This window comes from Zootoca vivipara, chromosome 7 (assembly GCF_963506605.1).
Source record: "Zootoca vivipara chromosome 7, rZooViv1.1, whole genome shotgun sequence".
Taxonomy (NCBI): domain Eukaryota; kingdom Metazoa; phylum Chordata; class Lepidosauria; order Squamata; family Lacertidae; genus Zootoca; species Zootoca vivipara.
The window spans coordinates 71,918,929-71,938,724 of NC_083282.1; the positions used below are offsets into that span (position 1 = coordinate 71,918,929).

Below are 19,796 nucleotides of genomic sequence, written 5' to 3' on the forward strand. Positions count from 1 at the left end.
AAATGAGAGCCCGTTTGGAATTCGCTAGGTTTCTCAACAGAGTAAAAGACAGAATGCAACCAAAGCAAAGTGAAGCAAAGCGGCAGAGAGACGCCTGATCCTTTATTTTGGACACAGAACTGCGCAACAGGATAGGGCTTTTATTAGAGCCGACTGCAAATACCACGCAAGGCATTGCATTTGTTCATGATGCAGCACCGTACAAAAGCAAAGCTCCCGCTCTTCCCCTGGCAGCCAGCCTGGCTGGGAAGGAGGCGGCGGTGGCCCGAGCCTGAGAGTTAAAGCAACCATGGCAACCCCGCATCCAATAGCAAAGCCTTCCTCGACCACGTGACGCGCACTTCGAGGCCGCGCTGCTGCGGAGCGGGCTCCTTCGCTTCCTTTTGACCTTTCACCCCAAGATGGCGGCGCCCGTCGGTCCGCTGAAGTTTTGGAAGCCGGGTAAGGGCTGAACCTCTTGGGGAAGGGCGGTGGGGTGGGGGTGGGAGTGCAAGATGCTGAGGGGGGCGTCGGGGAAAGCCTTGGCGGAAGCGCCTCTTCGCGCGGCTGAAGGGCTCGAGGGGATGGTGGGCGGGGTCCGGGATGCTGCGAGGCGCGTTCCTTGCGGAGGACGGAGAGGAGAAAAAGCCTGTTTCTCTTTCCCCTGGCTCTGCAAAGGATGCATTGTCTGGGGGTGGGTGGGGTGGATAACCATCTCCCCATCCCCACCCCAGGCCGTGTATTCGTGGTACAAACCCAAATAAAAACACTGCAGGCGTGTGTGGTTCCTTGGACTTAACGGTCCTTCCTCGGGAACGTGGCGGCTTGAGAGGGGGTACTCTGCACTTGCTCGAGAGCACCTTCTCCCGCGCCATCCTTACGCTTTGGTGCTGGTTTGAAAACGGGTGCTCGAATGAGCTGTGCTGTAAACGGAGCTTATAGCGCTGCTCCCAGCCTCCAGGTGGGAGTGCTTTTTTCTAGGGGAACGCATGCCCCTAAACATTTTGTGAAACTAAGTTTGGCCTCATTGAGGGGCATTATTTCAATATGAGTAAGAAAATGAGAGTACCCTAAACATTCCCCCCCCCCATTGTATCGTATATAAGGCAAAAACATTCATCTTCTCCCTAGCTAATTAAATAATCTTTGGCCTTTTAACCGTGGGGGGGGGGTATTGTGTTTATTACTATGTAGTTATTTTTGTGTATAGATGAAGCATGGTATAGAAATTTAATATAAATGAATGAATGAATAAAGCATACTGAGCCTAGACTCAGCTTGATAGGCAAAGAACCTCGTTCTGGGTTCCCATTCCGAACCAGGCTCATTGGGAACTCTGTTCTGCTTAGTGGAATTTACCTTGGGGTAAATGCACATATGGCAAGACTGCAATTCTTCTTATATTTAATTGTCATACTTCTACCCTGCCACTTGGAAGAAAGCTATATTAAAAACCATGAGACTTTTTCAGTTTGAACCTAGCAGTGATCGGATTTGCATCTTTTCTGGCTGCAGTTTATCAAACGAAAGAATACTTGTTTCAACAGATGTTATCTTAGTGCTAACGCAATGGTTCAAACAAATGGGAGAAGTTTAAACCATATATGTAATTTGTTGCACAGAGCTGTAATAATAATATGGAATGTTTCTATATTGATCTCTGCACATTATTAAAAGGGCAACATTTGAAAACAAGGGAGGACATAAGTGAACTACTGTATTAGGAAAAGCTTGTGTGTGACTGAAAAAGCAAGAAGGTCAACATTTTCATCTGGTGAAATTAGATCCTGTCCTCATTGGTTCATGGCTTATGAAACAATACAAACTTAGCAGTAAAGGGTTTCTGCAGTGCTAAGCAATCTGCATGCTACCTCTTTGATATATGCATGATGCTCTTGAGATGATTGTCCTGGCGTGAAGGATAATTAGCAGACAGTGTTTCACTGCGTGGATGAAATTTTATAGGCCTATTAATATTTATTTAAATTAGAGTATTGCTCACTTTGTGGTCTGGAGTTAACCTGCCCAAAAATTCAAGAACAGTGTTTGTAGTGATAGTTTCTTTCAGTGTATATTCCTTTGTGCCTAGTCAGAAGTTATTACACGTATTTGTTTGCACTGTTTCTATAATAAAGAAAGTGCTGCACAGGAGTGTAAGTAATTGGGAGAGTTATGCTTCCACTTTGGTAGAACAAATATAAATAATCTTTAGGCTGCAATCCTATACACACTTACACGGAGGTAAGGCCAATTGAACACATTTAAATTTACTGCTGAGTAAACATGCATATCATTGCACTGTTATTGTTATGTAAATGTTTGTTTTGGGTATATGTGAAATTGTTGAAGCCAACTCATTGCAATCCTATTTATACTCACCCGAGAGGGAGCTCAATTGAACTTAGTGGGTCTCTTTTCTGAATCAACATGCAGAGGATCAGTGGTGGACTTTGGACTCTCAAATTTCAGTGGCACCCTCTGTGGTGCTAAAATTTGATGCCCTCACTCGCGCTCCGTTCTACATTGTTGTGGCGCCGCACCCTAAAACTGCCTCTGATAGGATTGATCTTCGAGCTAGGCTAGGAAACTTAATCAGGCAACTACTGTCCTATGACTGTCGTAAATCAACATTCAGCTTCGTTGGATGTCCCCAAAGTCTTGTATTATGGAAGAGGGAGAAAACCTTCACCAGACCTTGCCTAATTTTATCATGACCTTTACTCACCTTCTGTCTAACCTAAAAAAAAAATTTCTTCATCCGGGAGTTGCTCCAGCACTTCTCCTCCCCTCTTTTCAGCACCCTTTTCTGTTTAATACCTTTTTTGGGGCATAGCAACCGGAAATGTGAATAATATTTTTAGGGCAGTCAACCATATATCTGTATGAAAGCATTATGATACTACCAGATTTATTTTCAGTTCCTTTCCTAAAGATCCCTAGCATGAGAATTGGATGTTTATTCCTGTTCTGTTTTCTGTTCTCTAACCTGTTGCTGATTCATAAAGAGGATTTCTTGCCTCATATTACGTGATTGCAAATTTATTCAGGAGTCAACTGGTGAGGGACTTCATCAAAGGTTTTTTAAAAAGTTCAAGTACACAATGTTTTTTTCCCAGATTCCCCCTATCTATATGCTCATTGACACACTCAAAAAGGTTAGTCAGATGCTAGTCAGTCTTGCTCCAGGAAAACCTGCTCTTCTATATGCTTGGTAATTTTATCTACACATACTGATTGGCATTGAGGAAATTACTGCTTCTTTTTGAAACTGGGCTCTTTTGAGCATACTACCCCCATGGATGGTAAATTTAATCTGAAACTATATTTGTTTAATATTATAATGCCATTTATTTACCACAGACAATATTGCAAATTAAACCTTCCAACTCTTATGACCTTGACTGCCATAGAAACTATAATTTGATTGGATTTTAGGTTCTACCAATTCTTTTGTTAGCTACTGACAAGAACATTGCATTTGCAGAAGTGATGTACATGATTCCTGCCATATATATTTATGATACATCTTTGGACATTGTGTTGCTTCTATTGATCACCAGCATGAGCCAAGTTTTAACAAAGATTGTGCTTGAACTCTCAGATATTTTTAATTGGAATTGACGAGAAACAGGCCGGGAAGTAATGGCTCTTATTGCCTCTGCAGGAATAATTTGGAAGTGACCAATTACTTCATTATTGCCTGAATTCATTTTTTGTTTACCTGTAGAATATGGTGGCAGATGTATAATGAATGTGAAACATTAGCTATCAATTATGAGTTGCATTCAATTAAGCCCTCCTCAGAGACCCATTGAAATTGATAAAACCAAAAGTAGTCACGTTTATTAACTTCAATGGGTCTATTAGCAGGACAAGTATTGAATTCTGCACTATGCCTGTATTGTCCCCATGCTGATACCTTTCCCAGGTAAGATCTAGTTTGTTTGAGGAGTGCTGGTTTCTTTGGGACCATTTAGTGCTGCACAGTTGAGTCAACAATAAGCTGTGGCAATGATTTGTCCTTGAATAAGAAATCACCCAGAGATGATCTTCAGCTTGTCCAAAACATCACAAAGAACAGCCAATTGAAGCATATTGGCTACCAAATGTGTTGGGATGCTGATGCATAGTGAGGAAAGTCTCATGCTTGTCATTATGGCGATGCAGTTCTGAACTACTTTTGACAAATGGACTAAATCTTTGAAGTTTCCTAGAACTAAAAGTCATCATCACATCTGAGCTTAATGAAGTAGCAGGTTGGGCTGTAAACTAACAAACTACTGAGAAGCCTGTAAATGATAAACAGTGCTACTCTACAAAATAACAACTTGACCACCATGACATATATAACCAGACATATGTATGTAACCAGACATACATGTTTATGCTAACAGAAAACACACTGTTAAGTTTTACTCAGCGAAGACCCATTGAAATTAATTGATGTAATTTAGTCATGTTCATTAATTCAGTAGGAGTATTGTGAATAAACCTAGTCAAATGCCACCCCATGCATATGGACAAATATGTCATGCTACTGGAGCGCTGCTCATACCATCCTGGAAATGTATCCTGACTGGGTGTAAGTCAGCCTGGCATAATTAGAGGTTTTCATTTATTGTGTTCTGCAACCATATGGCATAGCTCCTACAAACTGAAGGGCATCTCAATGAACCTGCGTAGGGAGAACTGCAAATTATGCATATCCATAATGATGGGGGTGTAGTTGTTTTCTCCTTGGAACATCAGTTCCATGATTCAGCACTTAAAGCTGTCAGCAGCTCTTTAGTAATCTGCAGCAAATCCACAAGGATTAATGATATGGTTTTGAAAGGTAAATTTATTTCTGACTAAATGTTTGTTTATAGTTTGTTTATAGTTGTTGCGCGGACATTATTAAATGAGCCTTCGAAAAGATAAAACATCTTTGAAACATGCATCCTATGTGTGATAAGTCCCTGAGAGCCAGTGTGGTGTAGTGGTTAAGAGCGGTAGACTCGTAATCTGGGGAACCGGGTTCGTGTCTCTGCTCCTCCACATGCAGCTGCTGGGTGACCTTGGGCTAGTCACACTTCTCTGAAGTCTCTCAGCCCCACCTACCTCACAGGGTGTCTGTTGTGGGGGAGGAAGGGAAAGGAAAATGTTAGCCGCTTTGAGACTCCTTCGGGTAGTGATAAAGCGGGATATCAAATCCAAACTCCTCCTCCTCCTCCTCCTCCTCCTCCTCCTCCTCCTCCTCCTCCTTCTTGAGTTGAGCAGGCTCTGTCATCCTCGGCACACTTCTTATGGAGCTAAGCCATACTGTATTCAGTGAAATTATTTCTTAATGAGCATACATAGAATTGCTGCCTTCAGGTCCCTATTCAATAAATGTATTTAGGATTGTGGCCTTGCAGTTGGCTTCTGTGCATGCCTACTCAGAAGTAATCATTAGTGACTTCAATAGGGCTTACTCATAAATAAATAGGCAATCCTGCTGTTCTAAATGGTGTCTCGCTTCTTTTTAATGTGGATATTTCTTCCCTTTTCTCGCCAGTTTCTCATTTTCAATTTTAAGTTTGCCTGATAAGAAAGTTGTAGGAAAAGCCTTCTCAGAATGCACCCAAATTCAAATAACTAAAACCTTTTGGTTTAACATGTCCTGTTTAAGAGCTTTCCATGTTCATTCAATCTCCAAAATGTCAGGAAATTACAGCTGTTAAGGGCCTTAACTGACACGTTACTTGGCAATATTTATATGGTGTGATATCCTTTCCTGTGGATTGTTCCAGCTTCATAACTACATTGGAGCTGGATGGCTGTCTGCGGCAGACTCCCAGACCTAAGTTCCAGATTTTTCTGTTCACTGTAGTAGACACTTGGATCCTTTGCAACGGAAGTTATGATTCCACATTACAAGGAGCCAGCTGACAGCCAATAGCATCCACATAGAGTGACAGTCTTGGAAGGCTCTATTTAACTCTGAAAAACCTGTTGACATAAAAATGGGGACAAGGTTTTATAGGCCTTGCATCGCCCACACAGACACAACACACAGGTTATGTATAGATACTCAGTCCTCCCCATGGAAGATCAGTTGGGCAGTGGGGAAAAGTGGGCGGGACTTCCTGGGGCTTGGTGTGCTGTACTGAGACTGGCTAAGGGCCATATGCAAGCTATGTCTAGTGTCTAGTGGTTTAAACAAACAAATCTTGAATATCTTAGCATTCATACTGGTTTGTAATTCTCCCTTTCATGATAGCCTTGGATGCTACAAAAGCTACAGAGGTTGATTCTGATAAACTTATCTGTCCACTTTCTTTGCATTTGTCTAAAAGTCTTGTCATCCTATTAATAGTGACATTTATTTATTTGGTCATACAGGGACAGAAGGACCTGGTGTCAGCCTTTCAGAGGAGAGACAGAGCGCTGGTGAAAGCTCTAGTGTTTCAGTGATCTATAATCCGTATGTTTCCCTTTCTATTGAACAACAGAGGCAAAAACTACCAGTTTTTAAGGTATCAATTGCTTTAAGTACTTTGCATTGAATTATTGTGCACTTTATCTTCTGGGTATTTTACCACTTCTTCTGCATTTGCTTTGCAGTATGAAAAGTGATAGTGCATTTGCAACATAGAGAGTGCATTTCTCTGACAAAATAATTTTTTAGAACATTCAATTATTTTGTACAGTAACTTTGAGTGGATGAAAATGCCCACGTCTCACTATCAGTTTAGGCACGTTGGATTCAGCGGGCTTTAAGGAGTTTGTGCTAGGTTGTAATCTATGCTGTTTTCGATCAAACACTTCTCTCGGTGTTTTGAAATTGTTTTCTTCAGCCATTCTAAATCACATTTGAATATCTGTTTTTCTTTCAGCTTAGAAATCACATCCTTTATCTGGTAGAAAATTATCAGACATTGGTGATTGTTGGAGAAACAGGATGTGGGAAAAGCACTCAGATTCCTCAAGTGAGTATGAAATAATTCATTTTTCTTCATCTGTGGGAATTTATACTCTTACCCTTCAACCCAGTACAGAGGGTAGTTTGCAAGTACAATAAAAGCAGAAGAATATATAAGAGCAGCATAAATGCAAACAACAGAGTCCAACATTGTATAAATGGACTTCTGCTCTAACAATTGGACTTTACCTTTCTTCCTCCTGCATGCAGTCCACATTTTCTCTGGAGGGTCCCCTAGCACTAAAGCAGATTTTGAGGGCACTTAGAAGGCTGCAGAGGAGAGATGAAAAAGTTGGAAGTCCTGTTGCATGAGCATCTTAGCATGGACAGCGTTGGCTGCAATACAGCATCTACAAAATGGATCAAATTAAACAAGTTATGAGATAATATGACGTCTTCATTAGGTGCCTGAAAAGTCTCTCTGAGGAAGGCATTCCAAAACTGGGGCACCACCACTGACCGCTCCTCCCCTCCTTTAAACCCCTCACAATTCCCCAGATAGTAGGAGAACTTGTGAAACTTTTATGAGAATCATAGTGTACAACAGGAACATGTAGAGACAGGTGATCCTTCAGGTACCCTGGCCCCAGGCTGTGAACTTAGGAGAGGCAGGAAGGTTCCTTGTGCTAACAGGAATTGTTGCACCGGCTTCCGCTAGTGCAACTATTTAACTTAGAATATAACTTAGAATTTTTATACCATCTATGCTAATAACTTTGTTTCCCCATTACAGTATCTAACAGAAGCTGGCTGGACTGCCGAAGGGAGAGTGGTGGGAGTAACACAACCTCGAAGAGTTGCTTGTGTTTCAGTGAGTGCCTTCAGTTCAAACTATTTGTCTACGTATTATTCTTTTGGGGAATGATAACATGTTCTAACCTTTGGTATAGCACCGTTTATATCAACTTTTGACACAACCCAGTGCATAGCTGAGCATTCCTGAATCTCATTAAAATCCATGTGGTAATGGGACCTTAACTGGGCTCCGTAACTGATTGTCTTCTGACACAGAGTCTGACAGATGCTGACTTTCTCAAGGCCCTAGGTTTTCGGTGAAAATATTTGCAATAGGGTGTTAGCCCAGTTTCCCCTCCTTCCTAATGATGTGTGTAGTAAGAACAAAGTAATTTGTTTCTTTCCCCATTGCAATTGAGCATGAATTTTGGTGAAGAATTCCTTCTTGTTTTGACTGAAACATTGAGCAAGTATTGGTGAAAGCTTTCTCAGGGTTTGCTGTTCTACTTCCAGTTTTTTGTCGATGGGTTTAAACTGCCACATCCTGCGGGTCTCTCAGTAGAAGTCATTTGCTGGAATAATATCATGGTCAAGCAAAAGATTTTGCTTTGAGGAGTCTGCAGTGCACAGTAGTTTAAAACCCATCAGCTTAAAAGTAGGAAGTTAAGGAGGTGAGAACAGCTTTGTACAGGATCCAAAGAAGCATGTAACCATTAAAACATGGTTCATATCTTTTTTTATTACTAGGGCTTGAAGTAGGGTGCAGTAAATACTTAACATTTTTGCAGCCCTTGTTCATTTATTGTGTGATTGTTCTTTGCCAGAAGGGTAGTTGTCATTGTTATTTTACAAAATATTGAACTTGCAGTTATGATGTGTAGGGCTTAAAAAAAATAAAAATCCACTATATTGTATTACAGGCATTCTGTTTAGAGAGACTTTCTGCCTCTTCTAAAATGTGCTCCAGGCTGTGTATTTACACATAATTTGGATTTGCATTGTTATGCTTGTTTTTAGTTTGTTTCAAGGCTGCATAGCTTTACCATATGCCCCATTTTAATGAACAAATGTGAAACGTACTTGGATATTTAAGCCTTTGGCACAAAAGCCTTTCATGGATCCAGTTTGTGCTTTCATTTATAGCACTATAACTAATTGAAATTGATTTTTAGAGTGGGCTGCTTATTGCTGATAAGAACATTGTTAGAGAAAGCAGCCTTGAAGAAACATAAGCATGACATGGGGAGGAAGCCTAGTTCAGTTTTTTAGTGGCTGCAGAGGATTCAATTTTCAGCCTGCCATCTCCAGTTAAGGGAGTTCAGGTATGTTATGTTCTTCAGGGAGTTATGTTCTTTTCTCTGTAGGAAAGTTGTTGCCAAACAGAGCAGACAGTACTGGGCTAGTGGACAAGTGGTTTGGCTTTGTACAATGCAGTTTTTCTATCCATATGAAGTGTGAGGGGTTTTAAGCTTGTTAGTCTCCCTCTCTTCAGTAAGCTGGAAATATTGGGAGTGCAGGAGATGAAAATATGTTGCCTGAGAACATGGAGTCAAGAAGAAAGGGACAATGGGAAGATAATGTACACAGAAAAGGCTTCAGTACTTTTGTGCAACTTATGCTTTGGAAATAGCCAATAGACCTAAAAATAGGTCTGTAGAAGTGGTTATATTAGTCTAGTGTTCCAAAACAGGAAAGTTCTGCAGCACTAAAAATAGCCGTAATGTATTGTGGCATAAAATTTGGTGGGTAGACCCCACCCTTTTGGGTGCTAAAAACTGATGGTGTGTTTCAGACCCTTATCCTTGAGCAATGGCCTTCTGGGTTGAAAAACCTAGTTGTATATGTTCATGCATTTTAATGTTGAGACTTTTGAATTAGGAAAGTATGAAAACTGAGAGGGCAGAAAGCTAGCTGTTATTCCATATATCCAGGAATGTGATTCCACCTTCCTATTTCTAACCATTCATCATTCCTTTGTTTTAATGCACATAGGCTGACAGTATAGGTGGTTCCTGAGAGGAGATGTTTTATCTGTGACCATTTGAGAAGTCTTGCAATGCATGCAAGGCACTGAGGGATACTAGGGAAAGTGTTCCTACATCATGAAGCGCCGGGCTAACAACTAATACAATTGCAGGCCATTATATCCTGAGGCTACATCTGGCACAACTAGAATTCATCCAGAGTCAAGTGGCTGTTTGTAATTGAGGGAATACATGCATTATAAATAGCCTGCCTGCTGTATAAATGGATTCTTGCTACATTGATGTTCCAGTGTCAGCTTTCTGAGTTTGATGATGTTTATAAATAATAAAAAATATTATTTATTTATTTATTAATATTTATTAATATTATTGTTTGAGCAATCAAAACCTTGTGTCGAGTCACTAATATGAGTAGAGTTTTCAAATATAGGGGTTGTGCTAAACTGGTTCATTGTAGTCCCTGTAGAAGCACAGTAATTGCAGCTCCACTGATCCTAAAAGACCCGTGTTATACGAGGGATGCTTGTGCAGACGTTATATAATTGTCCAACAGGATTAGCTCAGTTTAGCCAAATTAGCTGAATTCAATTTCTAACTACAGACACAGGTCAATTATTATTAATTAGGCCTGATTCAAGAATTAAGTTTTGTTTGATGTCTACAGTTTTAAACCTTCTTCTTCTTCTTCTTCTTCTTCTTCTTCTTCTTCTTCTTCTTCTTCTTCTTTTCTTCTTCTTCTTCTTCTTCTTCTTCTTCTTCTTCTTCTTCTTCTTCTTCTTCTTCTTCTTCTTCTTCTTCTTAGATCGCAGGCCGGGTAGCTGACGAAAGGGGTGCCTTGCTGGGTCATGAAGTTGGGTACTGCATACGATTTGATGATTGTACTGATCCACAAGCTACAAGGATTAAGGTAACATCTTTGAACAAATGCCCGTGACCCCATAGGTGAAGAAATTTGTGTCACTTGCTTTATCTTCCTAATGCATTGAAATGTATACCCATTTTTCTTTATTCCATACATAGCACTATAGAAGGTGAAGTGCCAGTAGAGATTCAAAGGCTGAGAAAATGCAGTAGGCGCAAGAGAAACCTGCAAAAATGTACATGTTGCAGCACCTGTTCAGTATTCCAGACAGCTAGCTGTGCCCTTCTCCAGGAGACTCCATTTCACTCCCACCTAGCTTTCCATTGTTAGATTAAGTTGCTTGGCACTTCTACACAATTTGGAGTTCCTACAATCACGCTGGCACCTTCTTGTATGTGGATTCTGCTTTCCTGACTTCATAGGGATGCATTCTTGGCTCTGAACTTTGGAAATGCAGGGAATTGTGTATCCCTTGCCTGGAGTTTTGTGTTGCTGAAGTTGCTGAACAAGTCATCGATTGTTCTTGTATCTGTGTTTTAGTTCCTGACGGATGGAATGCTGGTGAGAGAAATGATGGCTGATCCATTGCTAACAAGATACAGGTTAGGCTAACAACCCTTTTAACTGCTGTGTATACATTAATGATGTAAGGCTCCCGCTCCCCCCCTGCTTTTCCTTTTGCTCACATTTGCTCAGCAGTGATCAACTTTTTCCCCATTTTGCTTATTGTTCTGTAATTTGCCATGGATACGTATGGAACTTAATAAAAAAATAAATTCTCAGCACCACCTTCTGTAATTGTGCATCAAATTAGGAGCAGCACCAATGAAGTACTGTGCCCTTGATCCCAGAGGAATACCACAATTTGTGGCGGATATCAGGGTTGAAGAACCTCCGTCTCAGGGGCTGAATGCAGCTGTCTAGGCTTCTGCGTCCAGTTCTTGGGCCTCTTCTCAGGCCACACACCCTTGCCCCAGGCTGGTCTCTGCTGTCTCCTGCTCTCTGCTGTCCTGCTGTTCTTGACTGCACAGATGTGTCATTGAGCTGTGTTAATGCCTTCTGCTTGTCTGTGTGGAAGATGGAGGGGTGTGTGTGTGTGTGTGTGTGTAGAAACCCATGACTTTTGTGTGATTGGAATGTAATGCGCTGAGTTGAGGAAAGAGTCGCATTTGTTGCTCCACCCACTTTTATTACCCAGTAGTCATACCCAGTTTTACCTCTGTCCCCACCTGTACTGATGTGTGGCCTCCCAAAGGTTGCTCATAAGGAAATGTGGCCCTTAAGCTGAAACTGGTTCCCTGTCCCTGGTATAAATGAACTTGCACACAAAATCTTCAGGCCTCACATTTTGTACTTTTACCATAAGGAGACATTGGCTTAAGAAAAACTATCCCTAGCGTTTCATTACCCATTCCATTCCCCCCCCCAGTCGTGTTTAATTTATGGTTATTGCAGCTCTGCTGGAGTTTTAAATTCAGCTGAGTCATAAATGTGTGACTTTCAAGATCAGCTTGCATACTACTTCCATAATTATTTGAATTGTGTCTATTATATAATGTATTACACTTGGTAAATTGGAATTTTTCAGGTGGACTTAATTTCAGCTTTCATTGATATCTTATAATTGGAACTCTTCTCTTTTCTCTTTGATTCAGTGTCATCATGTTGGATGAAGCCCATGAGAGGACCTTATATACAGATATTGCCATTGGCTTATTAAAAAAGGTTAGAGCTCCCTTTGTGCATCCTACCTCCATTCCTCCACAGTTATTTACTTTCTGAAATGAGCAAAAGGTTATAATGTTTCTGGAATTATAACCTGCTCAGAGCGTCTATTCAGTTGTCTGTGTTTGTGAGCTGATACTTGTTAATAGTTTACAGGGCTTTAAGAAAAACAGTGCTAGCATCATTTCATAAAACATTTTCCTAAGGTTTGTTTAGTATAGCATGGTGAGGATTATTTTAGGGGTGGCATATTACTTAAGATCATACACCTACATGATTTTCAAACATGGAAATATCTGGCTTGGTTTGCAGTGCATGAACTCTGAATAGGATAAGCCATTTTCTGAAAAATTGAGATACTTGATTTTGCTATTGTTTTTGCATGCATATGAGACCAGTGTCTTTCATGAATTGTACAAACATTTCTGGGAATCTGTAGTGATTAACCATAATTGAGCATTAAAAAACCCCTGCTGTGTCTCACAGGTTCAAAAGAAACGAGGAGACCTTCGCCTGATTGTTGCATCAGCTACACTGGATGCAGAGGTAGAACTAACATATTAGATTCAAATAATTTTCCCATTTTATTTCTGATAGAAAATGAAACAATTATCATCTTGTATTTCATTCTATAGAAGAGTAATGGGGAGCCTGTGCCCCCCCCCCAGATGTTGACATCTCCCATCATCTTTTATCACTGGCTATACTGACTGGGACTGATGAGAGTTAGAGGCTAACAACATCTGGAGGTTCTCTTCAGTAGAGTATGAGACATGGTAGCCTAATCAACACATTCATGCAGAGGCAGACCAAACCCCACCAGAATAGAATTGAACAAAATCACTGTTAAGATTTTATGTTAGCTCCCATTAATTTAGCGGGTCTCTCTCCCTACCCCCATTCAGTTTGGGCAGGGGAACTGATTTCTTAACAATGGAAATTTTGGAGGTGGTGGAAGGGGGAAAGGGTTTGCAGCTTGAATTTTAATCTCACCCAGAGAACTTTCACAGCTGAAATGCTTGCCTTCCATTGAGGTGAACATTTATGAAGCCACTAAGATTTGTATTTCTAATCCAAGTAAAAGAAAATTTGGATTTTATTGCCTACACTTAATCTGCTGGTACTAATGTGCATAAAGTTTAAGCTTAATTGCTGTTAGTTTTGGGTTACGCTACATGCTATTTCCCTGAACTCTGCGAAATGAATCCTTTTTAGAAGGATTCTATTATCTAGAGCAGATAATACCCAACTTGTGAAATTGTGTGGTCAGTTTATTTTAAAAAGGATTAGATTTATTAATATTTATGAAATAGTGATTGTAGAAGTTGAATCTTTTGCATTCTTTCAGTTTGATCTGTTTTTTTCTGTTTTTGATTAAAAATAAAAAAGCTGCACCGTTTACATTGGTAACACAACTTCTGATGTCAGCCATATTGTCTCCAAAACATCTGATAATTAAGCAAATTAGGAAGAAATTACAAAACCAAGGATACCTAGACTGGTTGATACTTTGAAAAACATTTCAGCATTAGTTATGGGGAAATGTACTCGTTAATGTTATTAGGTTATATATTGAGGTATGTTTTGTAGCAGCATAACATATCAGAAGTTCACAGAGATGGATTAAATTATTGCTGGACCTCTATATGTTCTGGGCTGGGGTGGCAAATCTGAGCCTGCAAGCCCAAGTCATTCTAAGTGGCCTAGCAGGAACTAACTTTAATTTACCACCACCAGCAAAATCTGTGTCGGACGTCTTCTCCCTCTTTGCACATCCTGTCACCAGCTGCTTGCAGCAATACATGAGGGATTATATGTGTCTTTGCCAGATTTCCTGGGATGTTTTTTCCTCCCAATCACAACACAGCACTAGGAGGAAAAGTTCTTCTTAAATCCCAGGACTTATGTATGCTCTTCCATACATATACAGATAAGTAAATGAAGTCACCTGGAACATAAGTTGCTCACAGTAATGTCCTGCTTTTCAGAAAATAACAGGTGGTATCCAACTAATTTGTTCTGTCAGTGCAAGGATTTCCACTTGCGCAGTGGAACTCGCCAAATGTCTCTTAAATTTGATCTGGGGGTTTCCCCAGTCCTCCAGAGCAGATGTGAGGAGGGCAAGGAACACTCACAGGGAGATGAATGGGGGAAGGTCCATTGCTCAAGTACAAATCCTTGCCAGTGACAGAACTAGTTAGTTAGGTAGCTCCCTATGCTTATATTTTGAAAGAGAAAAGTAGCAATACCCTACCTTTGGCTCCTGAGATAGGAACTGGATTCTTTTAAATAACACACTGATTTTCAAAAAATTGTTTGCTATCTTTGCCCTAGAAATTTAGGGATTTCTTTAACCAAAATGAGACCAGTGACCCAAGCAAAGATACCAGCATGATCCTTACAGTGGAAGGGCGAACATTTCCAGTGGATGTCTTCTACATTCAGAGGTCTGTTCCTGTTTAATACTCGTAAGTGGTGACTAGAGGAGCGTGCATCTTGTGACACCCGCTTGCCGACCAAAAGTCTGGGCGGGAAAGGGAAGCATTAAACGGACCTTAGGTATTATTTTAAAGAGTTGTCTTTACAATGGGTACCGGCACGTTAAGGATGTAAACCAGAAACCTTGCTTTCCAATTGAATGTGTCTTTCTCCTATTTTGTGAGCAACAGGCGCAGACTTCAGTGGAGGAGGGCTTCGGGAACCTTCCCCCGTCCCCTTCTGCACCGGCCAGCTGGAGCAGACTTCAGACGAGTGCTACGGGGACTCGGTGGAATCTTCATGCTTTTCCTCCCCTGGAATCTTAGTCCTTCCCTTCCCCCTCCACAGAAGGGATATGGGCAAACCTGGCAGCACCTTCATGCCCTTTCTCCTCCTCCTCCACAGAAGGAGATGGACAGGTCCGGTGGCAGAAGTGGGCTCGTTTTTTTTACCCCTGCACACACAGTGCTTGCTTTTGTGCTTGCGCTGGGCAAGGAAATGTGGGTGTCCTAGGCGGATAATCGTGTGCTTTGTGAATCGTGTCCTTTTATGTTCTTGCGACCTTACTATGTTTGTGTCAGGCATCTTTGAGGAATGCTCGAGTAATAGTGGCAAAGCCTTCTGGGAGAGTAGCCATGTTAGTCTAGGGTAGCTGAACCAGCAGACAGTCTTCAGGGCTTATTATATCAATAGATGCATAAAGCAGTGCTTATATATGGGTGTAGTAATTCAGTCCTTTGCTTTTCATTCCTTAAACACTGTATGAAGTGATTGCGTATTATGCAAATATTAGAGGCTTGAGTTTCCCACCTCCCCAATTTTTATTTTAATACTTTTAAATATACAAATTTCCATTCCTTTCTGAGGAAAACTAGGACAGCTATTTGGTATTTGTTTAAAATAAAAAAATTCCTTCAGTAGCACCTTAAAGACCAACTAAGTTTTTATTTTGGTATGAGCTTTCGTGTGCATGCACACTTCTTCAGATACCAACAAAACAAAAACCCGGCTACTTACTAGTGCATATGGGACTGCCTCATACATGCATGTACATAACTTGATTCCTATATGCTTGGTCCTACCAGCTGACTGGGTGCACTGGTTTCACTGGAAAGCTTTTGTATGATGTGGTATGGAAATTCTGTTGATGGCGTTGTATCTGTGATGGCCCTCTCGCATATGCAAGATCACATGATGCAGGCATTGAATATTAAGCTTCCATGTGTGATCCAGTCCATAGTTAGATGTAAATTTTCATATAGGGCAGTGCCATATTGAACGCCTTCTCTGTATGTTAGAGGCCTCTTACAAAATTTGCTTGTAGTGTTAAATTGGATTTTGCAGGCCCTTATAATAGATGCGTAGAATTTATTTGGGTAATAAGAAGCAATTTTGTGTGTTTGTACAATGCTGAGTGCTTTGTAGGCAACTATTAGTACAACTGAACTGTTTTTAAAAAGTAACTTGTTTAGATGTCAAAGCAACATATTGATTGAACTGTTTTTCTGCAATTGTGAAATAAATTCTTGTGCGTGTGTGCTATATAGAGATGGAGGACTCTCTAGATACAGACGTTCAGAATTTGTGATAATGTCTAGTGAAGTTATTTTAAGTGACTTGTGAAGAATTCAGAAAGGTCCAGCTAGCGCCAGGATTAACTCTTAGGTCATGTATCAAGCATACTTCAAGTATGTGAGCTGATTACTTATGAAAATCTAACTATATATTACCTTTTTTATCGTGGTGATAAGAGCAAGTTTTGCCTTCCCTACTTGAAACTCATATCTATGCTTTTTCCAACAGTCCTGTTCCAGATTATGTGAAATCAACTGTGGAAACCGTTATGAAAATTCATCAGACAGAAGGTGATGGGGATATACTGGCATTTTTAACTGGCCAGGTAGACACAAAAGAAATGTTTGTCCTGTTGAAATTGTTACTTTGTTATAAGATATGTTCACTTTGTGCTGTGTAATAATTCTGAAAACATTTTTTTATGCAGAATGTGTGCGAGAGGGAGCAAGGATGTGAAATTGTAGTTTCAATAATTCAGGAATTTAGGGTTGCTGCATACACCTGTTTGGGGTTATACTAAACTGTGAAATGCCACTGTGGTTCTAATCTGATTTGGGAAGCTTCTAAGTCACCTGCTTCCACCTGCTTAGTATGGTTTCGCTTCAGCAGCCATATTTCAGTTCGTTCAATCAGTTGTATTTCAGTACAGCTTGAACTTCCCACTTACTCCGCAAGCTACTCCTATTGTACAACAATACCTTGCAAATTTAGCATTCCTTTCTGTTAAGATCTTCAGCTGTGGTCCTTTCCACCTGCTTTTCCAGCCTTGGACATGTCTGAACTGGTGCCTGTGCTCTTCGCCTTTAATTGATCATAGCAGCAACTTGTGAAAGTAGTAATGATGACGTACAGGAGAGAACTACACCAGCGTTATGCTTCCTCCTCTGCAAACTATGTCCACGGTTGTAGCACCCTGTATATTTCTGTCTATAACACAGAATGCCTTCCTTGTAGCAATGTAGGTTGTAGTGACAGGAGATGCAGTGGAGCACACTTGACTTGGCAAATCACAAGTGTTAAAAATTTCCTAAAATAGATGTAGAGGGAATTTGGCTTGTGCGTTTCAGATGTTTGGAAGCTGCAATCTCAAATGGAGATGCCATTAGAACCTGTAGATTCTGAAGACTGTCACTTGTACTGCCAGTATGAACTATTCTACTGCCCAGGGAGAAAGAAAATTTATTACAGTACCTCTAAATTAATCAAAACAACTGTATTACCTGGATGAAATAATTATGAGCGAATACCTTTTCGGAGTTCCAAAAATGGAGAAAGCATAGTTATTTTGGTCAATTGAAAGGCTGAGCTATTTCTCAAAGTATAAAGAAGCACTTAAACAAAAGTATTTGCAGCTCAGAAGTTCTCTTTCCCTGCTACAGCTGTAATATGCAAAGGGGGTTTCCTGGAACTGTCCCACTGTGTGGTTCCAGCTAGCTGCTGAAGCTTGCAGTTCTCATCACAAGAAAATCTTGGTCCACTCAAGAGAGAGAGAGAAAGCAGAAATCACGTGTGCATCCTCTTGTCATTGGTTTGTTGTATACAAAGCAGGCCTCTGATAGCTTGTGATTTGGATGTTGGATGTTATGCAGCCTTTAAGCATGAACTGCAAAGTGGGATTCTCATTCTTGTGTGTCTGCTGGAATGGAACGATAAGGCACGAGTATAAGAACATTGGTCACCTGGCAACTTTTAGATAACATGTGGGAAGAAATTCCAGCAAGGCACTACAGTATTTTTTTAAAAAATCTCTTAATTTGCTTCAGTCTCCATGATATGATATTGGAGCTTAAATGCATTTTGATCTGTTGCTCATATTGATGCTTTTCTAGGAGGAAGTGGAAACAGTTGTTTCTATGCTGATAGAACAGGCCCGGGTCCTTGCTCGCGCAGGGATGAAAAGACACCTGCGAGTTCTTCCAATGTATGCAGGATTACCTGCTACTGAGCAGATGAAAGTGTTTGAGAGGGTATCTCCCAACGTTAGAAAGGTAAAGTTGCTTCCGTTGTCATAAATGCATAGGGCACTGTGCTTGTAAATTGGTGGCATTGCCCACCGTCAATTAATGTTTCGCCACATTGCATTTGGTAATGGCATGGTAACAATGCGTTTCCCCACGTACTTGGTTACCAATGCTGTAGGGTTTTCAGTAAGTCTCCCTGTTGGGATCAACTCCATGTATCCTGCTTGTTAAACAAGAGTCTTTACTCATTTTTATATTGCTTAGAGCAGGCACCCCCAAACTGCGGCCCTCCAGATGTTTTGGCCTACAACTCCCATGATTCCTAGCTAACATGACCAGTGGTTGGGGAAGATGGGAATTGTAGTCCAAAACATCTGGAGGGCCGAAGCTTGGGGATGCCTGGCTTAGAGCAGCCTTTCTCAACCTTGGGCTCCCTGATGTTGTTGGACTACCACTCTCATCATCTCTGACTGCTGCCCCTGCTAGCTATGGATGATGGGGGTTGTAGTCCAACTACGTATGATGATCCAAGGTTGAGAAAGGCTGGCCTAGAGGTTAATCATCTCTATGCTTTGCCGCTGCAGTTTATGGTAGCTCGTTTACTTCCCTCAAAATGCTGAATGCAAGACTACAACCCCTGCCCTGCAACAATGCCCACCCAGGTTGTAGTGAATATGTTGCTTTATTTTATCTTATTTACTTCTTTGAAGACTTTGTACTTTTCTTCTCCGCTCCAGAGTACAAATCTGCCCTTATACAAATCAACGGCTCTCTCTTTTTGCAACACCTTCAGGGTTTTGTGTGTGTGTGTGTGTGTTTAGTTCTTTTCTTTAATGCAGCTTTTCAGGCCAGCATTATTGCTGCTAGCCTAACCACTCCTAGAAAACTTTTTGAATTAGAGTCCCGTTATTGTGATTCCCTACTTATATCAAACTTTTTTCTGCTTTTATTTTCTTAAACGTAGCTCGTCAGGGATCAGCAAGCATAATAAATCTCAAGTAAACTGGCTTTCTTTATTCTTTCAGGTGATAGTGGCTACTAATATTGCAGAAACATCCATCACAATCAATGGGATTTCATTTGTGATTGACTGTGGCTTTGTGAAACTCCGTGCATATAATCCAAAAACAGCTATTGAATGCCTTGTGGTTGTCCCAGTATCAAAGGCCTCGGCCAATCAGAGAGCAGGCCGTGCAGGCCGGAACCGCTCAGGAAAATGCTACAGACTTTACACAGGTGAAGTGTGTGTAACACTTAAAGCTTTGCTCTTTTGTTTGTGGCTTGGGTGGCACTGTACTTAAAAATCTTTCCTCTCCTCTTCAGTGGGGTCCCCTGACCCACCAGCTTGCTGTATTTGGGGTGGGGGCACCAGGGATTGCCCAGGTGAGAAGGGATGGGAAAACCCCTTTCCATCAGTTTCCCTCTGTTTACATTTCTCAGAAACATTCACTTTGCAGGTCTGTTTCCCCTGATTCAAACCCTTCCACCTCTGATTCTACATGCTTGACATGTTCAATGCTCACTTTTGCATTTAGATAAAAATTCGCAGGCAC

General features: G+C 40.9%; 1 protein-coding gene across 4 annotated transcripts in view; it reads left to right on the forward strand.

The window, feature by feature from the left end:
- Positions 1-360: 360 nt before the first annotated feature.
- DHX35 (DEAH-box helicase 35) overlaps positions 361-19,796 on the forward strand; it is a 35,381-nt gene continuing 15,945 nt past the window's right edge. For 2 of the 4 annotated variants that reach the window (XM_035123233.2, XM_035123234.2), the window contains exons 1-12: positions 380-441; positions 6,343-6,476; positions 6,837-6,929; positions 7,656-7,733; positions 10,445-10,549; positions 11,045-11,106; positions 12,160-12,229; positions 12,716-12,775; positions 14,564-14,676; positions 16,511-16,607; positions 18,112-18,270; positions 19,269-19,479. In XM_035123233.2, coding sequence (XP_034979124.1) covers positions 402-441; positions 6,343-6,476; positions 6,837-6,929; positions 7,656-7,733; positions 10,445-10,549; positions 11,045-11,106; positions 12,160-12,229; positions 12,716-12,775; positions 14,564-14,676; positions 16,511-16,607; positions 18,112-18,270; positions 19,269-19,479 — 1,222 coding nt within the window. In that variant the 5' untranslated portion in view covers positions 380-401. Of the gene's footprint in view, positions 442-6,342; positions 6,477-6,836; positions 6,930-7,655; positions 7,734-10,444; positions 10,550-11,044; positions 11,107-12,159; positions 12,230-12,715; positions 12,776-14,563; positions 14,677-14,898; positions 15,127-16,510; positions 16,608-18,111; positions 18,271-19,268; positions 19,480-19,796 lie in introns of all 4 variants that reach the window. The other 2 variants (XM_060277269.1, XM_060277270.1) reach the window with 2 other exon arrangements.